Source organism: Ranitomeya variabilis, chromosome 6 (genome assembly GCF_051348905.1).
Source record: "Ranitomeya variabilis isolate aRanVar5 chromosome 6, aRanVar5.hap1, whole genome shotgun sequence".
NCBI lineage: Eukaryota > Metazoa > Chordata > Amphibia > Anura > Dendrobatidae > Ranitomeya > Ranitomeya variabilis.
The window spans coordinates 165,900,870-165,920,158 of NC_135237.1; the positions used below are offsets into that span (position 1 = coordinate 165,900,870).

General features: G+C 45.6%; 2 protein-coding genes across 5 annotated transcripts in view; both read right to left on the reverse strand.

Annotated features, from left to right (window-relative positions):
- SUGCT (succinyl-CoA:glutarate-CoA transferase) overlaps positions 1-19,289 on the reverse strand; it is a 1,711,098-nt gene that overhangs the window by 1,679,094 nt on the left and 12,715 nt on the right. The window lies entirely within an intron of this gene.
- LOC143782090 (uncharacterized) lies at positions 13,526-18,058 on the reverse strand. The gene is made up of 5 exons (XM_077269200.1): positions 16,463-18,058; positions 16,308-16,382; positions 15,792-15,987; positions 15,476-15,638; positions 13,526-14,719 (listed from the first exon to the last, which is right to left on the reverse strand). Exons 1-5 carry the CDS (start codon positions 16,655-16,657, stop codon positions 13,705-13,707), a joined length of 1,644 nt encoding a protein of 547 aa, XP_077125315.1. The 5' UTR covers positions 16,658-18,058; the 3' UTR covers positions 13,526-13,704.

The window sequence follows — 19,289 nt, forward strand, 5'->3', positions numbered from 1 at the left end:
TGTACTCGCTTCTGTAAGGTGTGAGTACAATTGATCCCTGGGCAGTGGCAGACACCGACAGCTTGGGACCCCTGTGCAAGAGATGTGTCTGGGCCCCCCTCCTTTTATGATGAAAAAGCTATATATATATATATATATATATATATATATATATATATATAGCCACACAAACATACGTGTATATATATATATTACATAATCTCCTTTATTATGTATATTGCCGTCCCTTATTATACAGTGCCCTCTCTTGTTATGTACAGCACCATCCCTTACATATTGGATTATATAGAGCCCTGTTTTATTACATACCATCCTGTCTTGTTAGCTGTATAATGCAATGACTGCTGATGGAGCATGGGAAAGCTTCTTTTCTAATGGAGGAGCTGAAGGACTGGTTGATGGTCACCAGCTTCTCCATCAGCAGTCATTTTATATCTAAAAGAGGAAACTATGTAACTAAGGATTGCGTTATACAGAATTAGTGAGTACACTATACACTAAGCCGACTCTCAGTCCAGGGGGCTGCAGAATGCAGCCGCCGGGGGAGACACTGCGGACCACCAGATTAGGCGGCCCGACTGTGCCCCCCTGCATGCGGTGCCTGGGGCACATGCCCTGGCTGCCCCCCTAGATACACCTCTGGGTGTACTCACGAGAAATTGCACAACATATTTTGGGGTCCATTTTCTCCTACTATCCTTGGGAAAATGAAAAGAATTGTTCAAGGTGCTCACCACACATCTAGATAAATTCCTTGAGGGGTCTAGTTTCCAAAATTGTGTCACTTGTGGGGGGTTTCCACTGTTTACCACTTACAAATATTGAGGCTTCTAGCTGAAACGCTTCAGTTATATAGTATGGACTTTCATTGTGGCTATTGAAGCATGGCAAAAGTTAAGTAAAAAAAAAAGTGAAATAAATAAACAAAAAGTTTAAATCACCCCCCTTTCGCCCCATTCAAAATAAAACAATAAAAAAAAAATCAAACCTACACATATTTAGTATAGCCGCGTTCAGAATTGCCCGATCTATCAATAAAAAAAAAAGATTAACCTGATCGCTAAAAGCGTAGCGATAAAAAATTTGAAATGCCAGAATTACGTTTTTTGGTCACCACGGATTGCATTAAAATGCAATAACGGGCGATCAAAAGAACGTATCTGCACAAATGTGGTATCATTAAAAACGTCAGCTCGGCATGCAAAAAATAAACCCTCACCCTACCCCAGATCACGAAAAATGGAGACGCTACGGGTATAGGAAAATTGCGCAATTTTGTTTTGGTTTTTTTTTAGCAAAGTTTGGAATTTTTTTTCACCACTTAGATAAAAAAGAACCTAGACATGTTTGGTGTCTATGAACTCGTAATGACCTGGAAAATCAAAATAGCAATTTGCAATTTCACCGCACTTGGAATTTTTTTCCAGTTTTCCAGTACACGACATGGTAAAACCAATGATGTTGTTCAAAAGTAAAACTCATCCCACAAAAAATAAGCCCTCACATGGCCATATTGACGGAAAAATAAAAAAGTTATGGCTCTGGGATGGAGGGAAAAACGAACACGGAAAAACAGAAAATCCCAAGGTCATGAAGGGGTTAATAAAAAAGGTTTTTTTTACTTTTAATTGGATTTGTCTTCACTGGAGAACCACGTTCTTTCATTTGTATATTTCCACTGTTTAGGCACATCAGGGGCTCTCCAAACACGACATGACCCCAGTAGAACATTCCATCAATATCTGCATTCCAAAATGTCACTCTTTCCTTTCTGAGCCCTGACGTGCATCCCAAACAGTAGTTTTGTCCTCATATGGAGTATCTGCGTACTGATGAGAAATTCCACAACAAATTTTGTGGTCCATTTTTTCCTGTTAAAAAAATTGGGGCAGAAAGATTATTTTTTTGGGAAAAGTGTGATTTTTTATTTTCATGGCTCAACATTATAAACTTCTGTGAAGTTCAGGGTGCTCACCACACATATATATAAGTTCCTGGTTCCAAAATGGGGTCACATATGGTGGGTTTTCACTTTTTAGGCACATCAGAAACTCTTCAATTGTGACATGGCATCCACTAATGATTCCAGAAAATTTTGCATTCAAAAAGTCAAGTGGCGCTCCTTCCCTTTGGAACCCTGCCTTGCACCCAAACCCGCGTTGGACTGGAGCACCTTGGGCCCACCAGAGAAAATCATTATTGGGGCCCACTATGTAGCTACATAGTAATAAATACAAGACCACCAATTGTGTGGTAAAGCATGCTACTATCAGGGTAAAAGATAAGGTAGTACATGTCTTAATGACATAGCGGAGGTTGGGGTAGCCTCCCTCATATAATATTATGTAACCCCCACATAGAAAATAATGCAGACCCACTCATGGGGCTTCATGCAGCCCCTCTCATAGGGTATAATGCAGCCCCCCTTATAGGGTATAATACAGCCCCCCCATAGAATATAATGTAGCCCCCTCAGAGTATAATGTATCCCTCCCCATAGAATATAATGCAGCCCCCTAATATAGTACCACTCATGACCACAGGAGGGAGCCCGAGAACGGAATTCACAACAGTACCCCCCCCTTGAGGAGGGGTCACCGAACCCTCACCAGAGCCCCCAGGCCGATCAGGACGAGCCAAATGAAAGGCACGAACCAAATCGGCCGCATGGACATCAGAGGCGACAACCCAGGAATTATCCTCCTGACCATAGCCCTTCTATTTAACTAAGTACTGAAGCTTCCGTCTCGAAATACGAGAATCCAAGATCTTCTCAACCACATACTCCAATTCTCCCTCGACCAACACCGGAGCAGGAGGATCAACAGAAGGAACCACAGGCACCACATACCTCCGCAACAATGACCTATGGAACACATTATGAATGGCAAACGATGCTGGGAGGTCCAGACGAAATGACACAGGGTTGAGGATTTCTAAAATCTTATAAGGACCGATGAAACGAGGCTTGAACTTAGGAGAGGAAACCTTCATAGGAACAAAAAGAGAAGACAACCACACCAAATCCCCCACACGAAGTTGGGGACCCACACAGCGACGGCGGTTAGCAAAGCGCTGAGCCTTCTCCTGTGACAACGTCAAATTGTCCACTACGTGGACCACTATGTGGTTCCAAATCTGCTGCAACCTATCCACCACAGAATCCACCCCAGGACAGTCCGAAGGCTCAACCTGACCTGAGGAAAAACGAGGATGAAAACCAGAATTACAAAAAAAAGGCGAAACCAAAGTAGCAGAACTAGCCCGATTATTGAGGGCGAACTCAGCCAATGGCAGAAAAGTCACCCAATCATCCTGATCAGCAGAAACAAAACATCTCAAATAAGTTTCCAAGGTCTGATTAGTTCGTTCGGTTTGGCCATTCATCTGAGGATGGAAGGCCGACGAAAAAGACAAATCAATGCACATCTTAGCACAAAAGGACTGCCAAAATCTGGACACAAACTGGGATCCTCTGTCAGACACAATGTTCTCCGGAATACCATGCAAACGAACCACATTCTGAAAAAACAGCGGAACCAAATCGGAGGAAGAAGGCAGTTTAGGCAAGGGAACCAAATGGACCATTTTAGAAAAACGATCACAAACCACCCAGATGACAGACATCCTCTGAGAGACTGGAAGATCCGAAATAAAATCCATGGAAATATGCGTCCAGGGCCTCTTCGAGACAGGCAAGGGCAAAAGCAATCCACTGACACGAGAACAGCAAGGCTTGGCCCGAGCACAAATCCCACAGGACTGCAAAAAGGAACGCACATCCCGCGACAAGGAAGGCCACCAAAAGGACCTAGCCACCAAATCCCTGGTACCAAAAATCCCAGGATGACCCGCCAACACCGAAGAATGAACCTCGGAAATAACTCTACTGGTCCATCTATCCGGGACAAACAGTCTCTCCGGTGGACAACGGTCAGGTCTATTGGCCTGAAATTCCTGCAGCACCCGTCGCAAATCAGGGGAGATGGCAGACAAAATCACCCCCTCTCTGAGGATACCAGCCGGTTCAGAAATTCCCGGAGAGTCAGGCACAAAACTCCGCATAGCGGCATGTTCTGGTACAGATAAATTAAAAAGTCATCCCTTAGGGAACTTACTACCAGGAATCAAATTTATAGCACAATCACAATCCCTATGAGGAGGTAGGGCACTGGATTTGGGCTCATCAAATACATCCTGGTAGTCCGACAAAAATTCAGGGACTTCAGAAGGAGTAGAAGAAGCAATTGACACCAAAGGAGCATCGCCATGAATCCCCCGGCAACCCCAACTTGACACAGACATTGCTTTCCAATCCAGGACTGGATTATGAACCTGCAGCCATGGCAGCCCCAACACGACAACGTCATGCAAATTATGTAACACAAGAAAACGAATCACCTCCTGATGTGCAGGAGTCATGCACATAGTCACTTGAGTCCAGTACTGAGGCTTATTCTTAGCCAATGGCGTAGCATCAACTCCCCTTAGTGGAATAGGAAACTGCAAAGGCTCCAAGACAAAACCACAGCGCCTGGCAAATGACAAATCCATCAAATTCAGGGCAGCACCTGAATCCACAAAAGCCATAACTGAGTAGGATGACAGGGAGCAAATCAAAGTAACAGACAAAATGAATTTAGGCTGTACAGTACCAATGGTGACAGACTTAGCGAACCTATTTGTGCGCTTAGAACAATCTGAGATAACATGAGCTGAATCACCACAGTAAAAGCACAACCCATTCTGACGTCTGTGATTTTGCCGTTCAATTCTGGTCAGAATCCTGTCACATTGCATAGACTCAGGCTTCTGCTCAGAAAACACCGCCAGATGGTGCACAGGTTTGCGCTTCCGCAAACGCCGATCAATCTGAATGGCCAGAGACATTGACTCATTCAGACCCGCAGGCGTGGGGAACCCCACCATAACATCCTTAATGGCTTCAGAAAGACCCTTTCTGAAAATCGCTGCCAGGGCACACTCATTCCATTGAGTGAGCACAGACCATTTCCTAAACTTCTGACAGTAAACCTCTGCTTCATCCTGACCCTGAGAGAGAGCCAGCAAAACCTTTTCTGCCTGGTCTACTAGATTAGGTTCCTCATAAAGCAATCCAAGTGCCAGAAAAAACGCATCCACATTTAGCAATGCAGGATCTCCTGGCGTCAGGGAGAATGCCCAATCTTGAGGGTCACCACGTAACAAAGAAATAATAATTTTAACTTGCTGAACAGAGTCACCAGAGGAACGAGGTCTCAGAGAAAGGAATAATTTGCAATTATTTTTGAAGTTCAAAAACCTAGATCTATCTCCAGAGAACAACTCAGGAATTGGTATTTTAGGCTCTGACATAGGACTGTGAACTACATAATCCTGAATGCTTTGTACCCTTGCAGTGAGATGATCCACACTAGAGGACAGACTCGGAACGTCCATATCTGCAGCTGAATTCTGAACCACCCAGAGATTAAGGGGAGGAGAGAGGCTAGACACACTGCAGAGGAAAAAAAAAAATGAACTCAGGACCTCTCTTATCCCTCTTTTGCGATGCATTAACACTTTACGGGCCTGCTGTACTGTTATGATCCTGGTGGTTAGGATCACAAAACTGACCTGATAAATAAACCAGATTTTAAGGACAAGCTCTGGGAATGTGGGAACTGTACTGACCGCAACCCTGATCCTACCGACACACACTATAGGCAGCCGTGGAGCGTTCCTAAAAACCTAGACGCCTCTTCACAGCCTGAGAAACTAGCTACCCCTAGAGAGAAACAAAGCCTCACTTGCCTCAGAGAAATTACCCCAAAGATTAGACAGCCCCCCACAAATAATAACGGTGAGTTAAGGGGAAAACACAAACGTAGAAATGAAAACAGGTTTTAGCAAATGAGGCCCGCTAACACTAAATAGTCAGAAGATAGCAAGCAATCTGTGCGGTCAGTATTAAATACTATCAAAATTATCCACGCAGAGAATACAAGAACCCCCACACTGACTCACGATGTGAGGGGCGCAACTCTGCACCCCAGAGCTTCCAGCAAGCGAGAAAATCACATATAAGCAAGCTGGACTGAACTCATCATATACTGAGAAACATTTTCAAGAGAACAATGAGCAAACATGAACTAGCAAGACTTAGCTTCTCCAGGAGGAGACAGGTCACAAGGGAAGTCCCAGAGGAATCAGAACCAGTACTGAATACAACGACAGCAGGCAACAAGTAAAGGTCCAGGTGGAGTTAAATAGGCAGCCAGACTAGCAGAAAACGAGGCAGCTGGATCCCAGCTACAGACCAGCCATATCGCTAAAGGCCACCAGAGGGAGCCCAAGAACAGAACTCACACAGTACCACTCATGACCACAGGAGGGAGCCCGAGAACGGAATTCACAACACCCCTCATAGGGAATAATGCAGCCCCCTCAGAGTATAATGTAGCCCCCCATAGAATATAATGTAGCCCCCTCAAATAGTATAATGCAGCCCCCCATATAATGTAATGCAGCACCCCCATAGAATATAATGCAGCCCCCTCATGGGGTATAATGAGCTCTAACCCTAGCTCACCCTATTTCAGGGGATACTTCTGAAGTTGAAGATGCTGGGGCCACCACCCTTGCCTTATCTCCTGAGATAGGCCTCCGTCTGTTCCCTTCCCCCTCCCAGGGAAGAGGGGTGCTACTGTGCACCGCAGTACACCAACCCGACAAACAAGGTAACACAAATAAGAGTTAACTGAAAACTCAAGGCATACAAAATATTCACTAACAAATAACAGAGGAATGCACCGGGGAGTAGATGTAGGGGAATAAACAAAAGTAGAGAATGGAATGGAATTACCACACTTACAAACCACGCAACAGTCTCAGATAACTCCTCCAACACTCCTCATATGCACACCTTTTCCTCCTGAAGCCATGCAGCAAATGCTAGCTCTGACATGGATCTGTATCAGAACCCAGCTTATAAAGGGGAAGGGAGTGGCTAACTGAGCTCAGCTGAGAGTTCAGAGATTTCCAACATGGCCGATTAACCCCTGTTCGGCCAAAAGGAATAAACACCATTAAAACGAATGAAAGTGCTTCTTCTAAGTGCTGGAAAAGGCGCAATCAGATGCTGCGGTTTTCTGGCTCCACAATGTCACGGTAACCCCATGACACCCCCCACAGAATATAATGTAGCCCCCTCATAGAGTATAATGCAGTCCCCTCATAGGGTATAATGCGGCCCCCCCATAGAATATAATGTAGACCCCTCATAGGGTATAATGCACTCTAAGGGTATAACGCAGCCCCTCATAGAATATAATGTAGACTCCTCATACGGTATAATGAAGCCCCCATCATATAGTATAATGTAGCCCCCTCATAGGATATAATGCAGCCTCCCCACCATAGAATAAAATGAAGCCCCCTGAGGGTATAATGCAGGCTCCCCATATGGTACAATGCAGCCCCCTCATAGGCTATAATACAGCCCTCCATAGAATATAATGTAGCCCCCTCATAGGGTATAATGCAGCATCTCCCTCCATACAATATAATGTAGCCCCCTCCATAGTATATAATCCAGCCCTACAGTATTATAGCCATCAGTACTAACTCACTAACATATAAATATATATTAAAAAAAGAAACTCAATACTCACCTCTCCTCCTCACTCCCCCACTGATCCCGGCTCTGCTCCGGTCTCAGCAACTGCTCTGCTGTCTGCCCAGCAGACAGCATGGTGCACGATGAAGTGACATCATCATGCCCCGGCTGTGTCAGAGGCAGAGGGGAATAATGGGGGAGGGAGCATTATCTGACGCCCTCTCCTCCATTATTGCTTTCAATTGTATCAGCATCAATGATGCCGATACAGTTAAATGCGGCACGCGCTGGGGGGCAGCAGCGAGTGACAGGAAACAGGAGCCTTGGGTGTGGAGAGTAGTGAATATTCATTTTTCTGTAGCAGCGGGCATAAGCTTTAGCCGCAGCAGCCGGCTCCTGCCTCTTGTCACCCACTGCTGCTCCGCTGGCGCAGGCAAGCACTCCTGACTCTAGGGCCCCATAGCAGCTGTGTGGTGTGCTGCTATTAGCAACACGCCACTGGCTGGGGGACCTGGGGCAGCTGCCGGCCCTGTATGCCAGCAGATGTCAGTGATTGGGCCCGCAGGAGAATCCTCTGGTTCTCCTGTGGGCCAGCCCGACCTGACCCAAACAGTAGTTTTCCTCCACATATTGGGTATTGCGTACTCAGGAGCAATTGCATAACAAATTTTGGGATTCATTTTTATTTTGGGTCTAATGTAAAATTTGGGTAAAAAATAGTTAAATGTTCATTTTTTCCCTCCAAATTTCTTCAGTTCCTGCGAAAGAACCCATATGGGGTAGCATCGTACTGCGGACATATTGTACAACAATTTCTCCTGTTACTCTTGGTAAAATAAAACAAATTGGATCTGAAGTAATTTTTTTGTGAAAAAAGTTAAATGTTCATTTTTTAAAACATTGCAAAAATTCCTATGAAGCACTTGAAGGGTTAATAAACTTCGTAAATGTGGTTTTGAGCTCCATGAGGGGAGCAGTTTTTAGAATGGTGTAACTTTTTAGTATATTCTATCATATAGACCCCTCAAAGTAACTTCAAATGAGATGTGGTCCCTAAAAAAAATGGTGTTGTGAAAATGAGAAATTGCTGGTCAACTTTTAACCCTTATAACTCCCTAACAAAAAAAATTTGGTTTCAAAATTGTGCTGATGTAAAGTAGACATGTGGGAAATGTTACTTATCTCGGCTTATACTCGAGTATATACGGTAAGTATTTTGTGTGACATATCTCTGTGATTTAAGGGCATGAAAATTCAAAGTTGCAAAATTGCAAAATGTTCAAAATTTTCGCCAAAATTTCTGGGTTTTATTACAAATAAACGCAAGTAATATCACAGAAATTTTACCACTACCATGAAGTACAATATGTCACGAGAAAACATTGTCAGAATCACCGGGATCAGTTGAAGCATTCCAGAGTTATAACCTCATAAAGGGACAGGGGTCAGAATTGTAAAAATTGGCCTGGTCATTAACGTGCAAACCACCCTTGGGGGTAAAGGGGTAAGAAAGTGGGTGTAATCTGGGCGTTGTTAGGTATCCAAATAAGGTTTAAAGGGACTCTGTCACCTGAATTTGGAGGGAACAATTTTCACTCCTGCGTAAGGCAAGATTGCCTTGTGCAGGCATGTACTACGGAGGACAGAGAATGAACTTCAATCCAATATTGCAGCCAGCATGCAGCCAGCGGGTAAGGAAAGGGTGAATCAAACACCCGAAAACCCCGCCCCTATGGCTGAAAATTGTTCCCTCCAAATTCACGTGACAGAGTCCCTTTAAAGTGAACCTGTCAGTAGATTTTGCCGCAATAAGATGCGGCCACTGCCTTTCAGGGCTTATCTACTGCATTCTATAATGCTGTAGATAAGCCCCTGGTCCGACCTCCAAGTTATACTCACCCGGGGGGTCGGTCCTGTGAGGTCCGGTCCTATGGGTGTCACAGGTCTGGGTCTGGCACCTCCCATCTTCTTGCGATGCCACCCTCTGCTTCTTCATCGCTCCCCAGCATCGGCACGCGTGTGCAGGCATACTTCTCTGCCTTGTTGAGGGCAGAGCAGAGTACTGCAGTGCGCAGGCACTGGGCCTCTCTGACCATTCCCAGCCCCTGCGCACTGTAGTACTTTGCTCTGCCCTCAACAGGACAGATAAGTAAGCCTGCGCAGGAGCGCGATGCCGGGGAGCGATGAAGCAACAGGAGGGCGGCATCACAAGAAGATGGGAGACGCTGGACCAAGACCAGTGACACCCATCGGACCGGACCGCACAGGACCGACCCCCGGGTGAGTATAATATAACTTACTTTTCTTCACTTGGAGGTCAGACCAGGGGCTTATACACAGCATTATAGAATGCTATAGATAAGCCCTGAAAGGCAGTGGCCGCATCTTATAGCGGCAAAATCTGCTGACAGGTTCCCTTTAACAACTATCCAAAGCCGAACTCAGACGTCCGTGAAGATGATGCACAACTGGTGTACGGACTGACTGTGGGTCTCCAGACCCAATTGCAGCAGCCTCATATATGGCTTTGAGGATGTCAAGTTCGGGTCAGAAGGCCTGCAGCCAGTCCGTACATGGCCGTCTGTGCTTATACCATGTTTCATGGACATCTCCATGAGGCCAGATAAGTGTCAAATGTATCAAACAATGTGCAACACCATGAAAAAGAAAAAAAGGAATGGTCTTATTATTTATCATAGAAACTTTATTGACGACTTGTTTCCAAAGCATATAGCACCCATCTTCAGGTGACAACAGGCAGTAATGCACTCCGAAAACACACTGTTAGTAAAACAGTTACAGACTAAGACCCGGTAAGGCTACGTTCACATTTGCGGTGTGCGCCGCAGCGTCGCCGCCGCAACGCACAACGCAGACAAAAACGCAACACAACGCATGCACAACGCTGCGTTTTGCGCCGCATGCGTTCAACGCATGCGGCGCAAAACGCAGCGTTTTTTGTAAACGCAGTTGCGTTTCCAACAAAAAACGCAGCGTTTTGCGCCGCATGCGTTTTTTGTGCAGTGAGTCATTCTTCATCCCACCCACCAAAAAAAGTGTCTACACAATAGATAAGGGCCACCAATGGCTAGAAGAGGGTTGGTGTTTATGTAATTGTGTATATATACCATGGCAGACATGAATTCCTCCCATTTGCTGGTATTCATGATGGAGCGTCCCTTGGACAGTGTTATCATGGATATGGAGATGGATTTAGCCTTGGCTCATGCCTATGCTGTCGCCTGTGCTCATCAAAGAGAAAGAGAAAAACGGAGATGGATTCATCGCAGATTTTGGATACACCCTATCTTGGAAGTCCGGGAGAGCCGTGGAGCATACCATAGCTTGTTTGGCGAACTGAATGAGAACCTGGAGAAGTATTTCGAGTACACCAGGATGTCTCAGGAGAGCTTCCGGTATCTTCTGCGTCGGGTGGAAGGAGCCATCAGCAGGCAGGATACTCAGCTCCGGAGAGCTATATCCGCAGAGGAGCGGCTGCTGGTGACTCTACGGTACGTAGCTGTTTGAATGACTTGAGATATGTTCGGCTACGTTCACATCTTCCCTTTTTTTTTTTTTTTTTTTCTTAATTTTTGTTGGGGGTGGTATGGTCAATGTACTTTTAGGCTGTGTTTCTACGGTCAGTAAGCTTGTTTGACGCTGCAGCGTCAAACAAGCAGCGTCCAGATGTTCCAGCATAGTGGAGGGGATTTTATGAAATCCCGTCTCCACTATGCGTGGAAACCCGCACGCGGAGGCCCTGCGACTCCGGACATGCTGCGCGTCTTTTCAGAACACAGCATGTCCGTACACCTTGCGGGGACGCAGCGTCCCCGCAAGGTATATCACAGGGCCCTACGGCGAGGGGTGCGATGATCCCGGATGTGTACTGTACACATCCGGCACCATTGCGTCCCAGGAAGGGGGCGGGGCTTATCGCCGACCGGCTTCGCCGCTGCAACGATAGCGCCGCGTCTCCGGACAGTGGAGACATACCCTTATAAATTGCAATGTACTAATGTAATTTCTTTATCTTCTTGGCAGTTTCCTGGCTACCGGAGAGACCTTGCGATCCCTTCAATTTCAGTTCCGGATTGGAGTCTCCACTCTCTCGGGAATTATTGCTGAGACCTGCCGCGCTTTGTGGGATAACCTCCGGGAAGAATTTTTACCCGTCCCTACAAGCGATATCTGGTTGGCCAACGCCGAGAAATTTGAGGAAGTGTGTTCGTTTCCAAACTGTATTGGCGCGGTGGATGGCAAGCACATTCGTATTACCAAGCCAGGGAAAAGTGGATCCCTTTTCTATAACTACAAAAAATATTTTTCCACTGTGCTGATGGCAATTGCCGGTGCGGACTGCCGTTTTCTGGCAGTCGACATTGGTGCTTTTGGCCGGTCAAATGACTCGCGCACATTCAAAGAGTCTGATATGGGCCAAAAATTATATGGCAACAATTTCAATTTCCCCCAGCCACGACCTCTTCCCCACACCGAAGGCCCTGCGATGCCATTTGTTGTGGTTGGGGATGAGGCATTCCAAATGTCTGCCAACCTATTGAAACCCTACTCAAGTCGGGGCTTGGACCACACGAAAAGGGTGTTCAATTACAGACTGTCCAGGGCCAGAAGGACTGTGGAGTGCGCCTTTGGCATCCTTGTCTCTAAATGGCGGATATTAGGATCCGCCATTAATCTGAAAACTGAGACAGTGGATGAGGTGGTGAAGGCGTGTGTGGTTCTCCACAATTTTATTCTGGCCAAAGAGAGACTGAACGTTGATCTGGATGAAACCATAGCCAACCCATTGCCCAATTTCCATGATCATCCTCTGAGGTCAAGCGTGGAAATTGCGCAGATGAGGGACCGTTTTGCGGCCTATTTTGTGTCAGATGTTGGCCGTCTGTCATGGCAAGATTCAATGGTGTAATAAACTGTTGGACTGTATTCTGGTGTGACTATGCTAAAAATAGTTCACCAATGTAAATGTGCCTTATCTAAAAAACTTGTAAACCTTTGTTTTTAAAATGTTGTGTTTTAATAAAAAAAATTTCTTACGTTTTCTACCATGCTTCCAAGACAAAATTTATACCATACCATATTTATTTGTTTGTCAGATCGCCGTGTATCGTTGTGTTTGACAGCAAAATCAACGATACCAGCGATGTTTTACACTGGTAACCAGGGTAAACAACGGGTTACCAAGCGCATGGTCGCGCTTATGTTTACCGTGGTTACCAGTGTTAATTGTAAACTAAAAAATAAAAATAAATATACTCATCTTCGCGTCCCCTGGCGTCCACTTCCTGCACTGAGTGAGCGCCGGCCGTAAAGTGAATGCACAGCACAGCGTTGCTGTGAGGGACGTCACTCAGTCAGTGCAGGGAAGCTGACGCCGGGGGATGCGATTGTGAATATTTATTTTTTTTTTTCATTTTACACTGGTAACCAGGGTAAACATCGGAAGTGCGCCCTGCGCTTAGCAACCCGATGTTTAACATGGTTACCCGGGGACCTCGGCATCGTTGGTCGCTGGAGAGCGGTCACACAGACAGCTCTCCAGCTCCCAAATAGCGATGCTGCAGTGAATTGCATCGTTGTCTGTTTTGCTGCAGCATTGTTAAGTGTGAAGGTACCTTTACAGTATGTGTCCACGTTCAGGATTGCATCCTGAATTGCTCAGGTTTTTCATCAATATTTGTAAGCCAAAACCAGGAGTGGAACAATTATGAAAAGTAGAATAGAAACATATGCTCCACTGCTGTATTTATTACCCACGCCTGGTTTTGGCTACAAATATTGAATTAAAATCCGGACCAAATTCGGATGCAATCCTGAGCGTGGACACATACCCTTTTTCTTTGAAAACAACTCATACACTTTAGTGTTTGGAAACACCTCATACAGCAATGAACGACACCCAAAGAAACGGTCAAATTAAAAAATCCAAAAATACTGTCTGACATTGCATATATGAGGCGTTTGAAGCACAAATAAACGGCGCACGGAGTGAATTACCGAGCATTGTACTTGAAAAGAAGACCAAATATTGTATACAAAAAAATAAATTTTTATTGGGGGGAAACAGAAAAAAAGGGAAAAGCAAATTAGGGGGTATCAACATCCGAGGGGGGATCAACATCCGCTACCAGCGGTGACCGGTAGCTTCGAGTTCTGGACCTGAGAGTGGGAGTGGTAGAGGAGGAGGAGCCGCCATACTGAAGGAGGCTTGAGGGCAGGTCCAAACCCCCCGCAGGGTACACTGGGGAGACCGCCTCGTCAGTGGAGGAGGGAGGAGGCAACACAAGCCGCCTTCTTTTTTGGCTTGGTTGGCCCTGGCTGCTCCTGCTGTGGCTAGAGCCACGACGAGATGGTGTGTGTCCTGGAGCAGCCAGAACCTGTGCCTCTGGGTGTGTGTCTGTGTGCCTCCTCTTATGTTTTCTTTTTTTTTTTTCCCTGCCTTCGGCGGCATCTCCCCCAGAAGCACTCCTACGGGAGGATGAGGGCCTGGCAGGAGCAGGAGTGGGCCGCACACTGGTATGGTGGCTGTGGTGGCGTCGCCCGGCACTTGGACCAGGGTGGGGTGGCTGGAGTGACTCTGCAGCAGTAGTCGGAGTCACGCTAGCCAGCGACGGCACTACGGGCAGTGTCGCTGACTGCGCGACCCGAGACTGCTGCAGAGCCCTCACGTAAGAATTGTGGCAGTCCTGCATCACCGAAATCTGGAGTTCCGGCGTAAGGTTTTCCACCATGCCCTTAGCAATTGTGCTTAAAAAATGTTTTGCCGGATTTGTGAGCTCGGCTTCCAGGATTTCAAGGCGCCGTCCCATACTGGACATTTCATCTCTCAACGCCTTGAAACCGTTCTGGAACACCGTGCCCAAGTGCAAAAATTCAGGCATGACTGACCTGTCCGAGGCCCGCTGGCGCTGTCGGGAATTCCCGAACGAAGGTGCGCCAGAGGCCTCGGGCAGGGGAAAACCTGACGTACCGGCAGCCGGTTCTCCAGATGATGGTGGTGCAGGCCTGCTGTCGCTGTGGGATGGCTGTGACGGCTCAGATGGCGATCCATGAAGTTCCGCTTCACAGGGGGGAGCTCGCTGGAGGGTGCTGCTGTGTGTCCTGTGAAAAGATAATGTAAAAATTAGTCTTCAATTAATAAACTATCACATACGCCAACTCCTGTAAAAAAATGTTCATTACATGACACAACAAAACATTACAATCCCCTGTCTCTCACTCTGTGTGGCCTATAATAAATTGCTGATTGTTATCGCCAGCTGACCATTAGGGCTCACGATAACAATCATGGACATACCGACGGCAGAAAATGACTGTACATTCCCTCTGCCAAAGGCAATGCATACCCCTGTCATATTTTGAAAAAATTTTGGTGTGAAATAATAATTTCAAGATGCCGTCTATGTCTCAAAAATAATAGAAAATTTAAGGTCTATAAAAAAAAAATTTAAAAAAAAAAACAAAAAAAAACTTTGCTGATCTGATCGCAGGAATGTCCATGACGTTAGGATCTTGTGATCGAGACGTCATCATTATTCCTGCGATCAGAACTACACTGACTCAGAACGTAACCTGTCATGGACTACAAGGACTCTCGCTTAACCTAAAAAAAATACCGTGGATGGCCAATATGCTACGCTGACTACATTGATGGCCAAGACACTATGTGCCTGGGAAATGTACTATGTGGATACGTGGCTAGAACGTGTACTATGTGGCTGCGATATAGTGGCCTGCAAACATACTATGTGTGTGGATGCACAATGTACGTGGCTGGGCAATGTACTATGTGGCTGTGCAATATATGTGTCTGGGCAATGTCCAATGTGCAATATGGTATGTGGACAAAATACTTACTGTCGGCGGCCAAGGATTGGTCTTAGGAACTGTAATTGTCGGTTGTATTTATATGGAACCGACTTGGCCGCAGCAGCACCACTCCTCGATTGCTCCTCCTCAGCACGCAGCCCCTTATTGAAACGGTCCTTCATGGATCGCCATCTGGTCCTCAACTTTGTCACTGTGAATGCAAAGAAAAAAAAAGGTTACATATGTAGCATTTTAAAATGATAAAACAACCGTGTGTGATGCAAAGTTTAGGCGTTGATAGCATCACACACGGTTGTGTTTATCCTGGCAAGATGGGTCATAGCAGCGTATCAGCAATACTCACTAAAGGTGCCTTTGTCCTTGGCGGAGGCACTGTCAAAGCCATCCCACAGCGACTTTGCCACCTCTGCCCACAAACGCCTAGAAACCACCTGGTCCATGTGCCGGGGGTCACGGCTGTCCCACAACGGGCCACGCTCCTGGATGCTGGAGATCAGGAGCTCCACATCGATACTCTCCCTGTGGTCCCGTTGTGAAACCTAGAAAAAATAGAAAACAAAAAGGTTACAAATAGGCAAATATAAACAACCATCATCAGCACCTGGCATGATTTGTACCTTTGCCCTATCCTTTGCCATTTTATGTATGTATATTGATGGTTTCTAAACCTGTATTTTTGAATGTTTTTGTGCAGGGAGTTCAACTGTATGTTACCTTCCCCCAAATACTTGCTGCCCTGAAAAGCTATATGTAATTAAGCTTAGTAAACAGCCCTAGTGAAACCAGGTTGCTCCTAATGTTCCTCCCAGCAGGATGCCACAAAAAAAAAAAAGATAAAAAAAAAAAAACAAATACTCACTTGCCGGCCTGACGACCCATCTTGGCACCGATCTCCCTGCTCCCGCTGTGTGCCTTCCCCCTCACTTGAAGAAGCCTGTAAAAAAATGTATACAAAAATTAGTGACAATGCTACAAATGGCAGCGAATAGTAAGCAACTGGACATAATTACTCACCGCACTCCCCCTCGCCGATTGCCTATGTTCAGACTCTGACTCACTCGTCATTCTTGCAAGTTTGCTCTGCAATGAAAAAATGAGCAAAAAATCACATTCAAAGCAATGCCACATACAATAAAACATTAAAACAACCACAATTGACTGTTGACTGATAGGACAATGCAAACTCAAAAAGCGACACCACAACGCCATACATTACAAGAGAAGACAATAGAAGAAACAATACAAGAATAGACCCAAACAAAATTAAGCAAAAATAGACACCTATGTCCAAATTTAAAAAAAAAAAAAAAAAAAAAATAAAGAGGAAAAAAAAAGGCACAATGAAATAGCAAACTGCACGCCATACTTTACAATAGCAACAAGACATGATCCAAAACAACACCATCTGGTGACATCTACCACAGAAATACATCTGAAAAAGGCGATAAATACCATTATAGATAATAAGCAATAAACATTACAGGACAATATACAGCAACCAAAAGAAAAACCATAGTCAAATAGAAAAGAGAACACAAGAAATTTTTAAAAAAGGGCCCAAACTAAAAAAAAAAAAAAAATAAATACTACACACTTGGCTATGGAAACATTCAAGACAGGAGATATATATATGGAAGCCATACAGAAAACGAATGGCATATAGCAGCACGGAACAATACAATACAAATGAAACATCATAAATGTAGCCCCCCACCAGCAAGAAAAGACACTCAAGGAAAGAAAAAAAAATGCCAACAGCATAATAAAACCCAGCAAGACATGAGCCTAGAAAACGCCATACGGTTACCCCAACAATAGAAGCCAGAAAAAGACATGCACCACAAATTTTACAATAAAAAATCTTACAAAAAAAAGGCATTGAACATCCGCATGACACAAGAACAACCAAAATATAAATCCAAAACCAATCCAAACCCAGCAAGGCCGCACACAAGAAACGCCAGCATATATCAGAAACACATTAAAAAAAATGTTATTATTCAATAACAACCTACAGTGCCATAACCGTACAATATCACAGAGCAAACATTGCACAAATTAAATAAAAAAAAAAAATAAAACACAGAAAAAAAATTATGCAAAGAGAAATATATACTTACAGGTTTGGAAAGCAGGTTGCTCCTCTCAGTGTCTTGTGTGGATAGCCTGGTGAAAGACAATGGCAAACCCCCACCCCTTTTTTTATATATATAGTGCTTTTTTTAAGTGTCTAGACAAAGTCTAGACAATGTTTTGCATTTTTGTAAGAAAAACGCATGCGTCGTACAACGCATCACGACGCAAGTACTTGCGTCGTCTGCGTTGTCAATGCAAGTCAATGGGAAAAAAGGCGCATCGACGACGCAAACACGACGCAAACACGACGCATGCGTTTTTTAAAAAGTCTGCGCCGCCCAAAAAATGCAACATGTTGCGTTTGCCGCGCCCTGGCAGGTGCGCCCTAACGCCGCATGCGGCGTACGACGCACCACAACGCATGACAACGCATGTACATGCGGCGCCATGCGGCCCCAATGTTAAAGATAGGGCCGCACGACGCATGCGGTGCGTTGCGGCGGCGACGCTGCGGCGCACACCGCAAATGTGAACGTAGCCTAATCAGTGTTTATGCCGTTACTTTTTTACTTTGAGGGTTCACTCACCCTGGCGAGTAGCCAGCGTATAACGCGGACAAGTGCTATCCGATGTTTTATTGGATAGCGCTTGTTTCAATTTTATACTACTGACTAGCATATTTTCTCATGCTGAGTCAGCATGACAAAAAAATGGCCGCATATATATCGAACGGCACGCACCCAAACAAGTCTATAGGTGCATACAAAACATCAGACTGAACTTGGATGTCATCTGAGTGCAATCCGATATACGCTGACAAACAGAATGGAGAAGAGGGAGAAATTAAGTTATCCATCTTCTCCAAACCAGAGATCCGATTCTTGCAAGTGAGAGAATCTGATCACAGTAAAATGACACTTGTCTCACGCTCGCAGCAGAGATTGAGCCGAGGGTCATTTGCATATAACATCCAAGGGTCTTGCATGAGAGAATCATCAGATGCTACTTGCCAGTGTGAGCGAGCCCTTAAAGTTACACTATTGATAACCAGGAAGCATGGGAGTTTCCAACAGTTCTGTTGAAAACCCACATTGGACACTGGATACCATATGACAGACCTGGGCAATGTGCGGCCCGCGGGACACATCCGGCCCTCTGGTGGCTGTCTCAGTCCGGCCTGTGGACGGAGACAGCTGAGGGGCTGAAAACAATGGCCCACGGTCCGCACCATACCTGCTCCCTGTCTCCACTGTCTATATCCACACTGACTGGATTGGTGGAGGAAGGGCCTAGGGCCACTTCCTCCACCAATCAGCGGGCGAAACAGCTGAGGTGATGACGTCATTTCATCGTGTCAGCTGTGTACTATGGACAGTCAGTACACAGGAGACAGGAGCAGAAGCAGAGTGCCGGGGAACCGGACTGAGGAGAGCATGTGTTTTTTTTTCCGTTATTTATGTATATGGGATGTTTGGCTGCACATGGGGAGGCTATGGGGGTCTTACTGTGTACATGAGGAGGCTATGGGGGTCTTACTGTGGACATGGGGAGGCTATGGGGGCCTTACTATGAGCATGGTGAGGCTATGGGAGTCTTACTGTGAACATAGGGAAGCTATGGGAGTCTTACTGTGGACATGAGGAGGCTATGAGGGTCTTACTGTGAACATAGGGAAGCTATGGGAGTCTTACTGTGGACATGAGGAGGCTATGGAGGTCTTACTGTGAACATGAGGAGGCTATGGGTGTCTTACTATGCACATGGG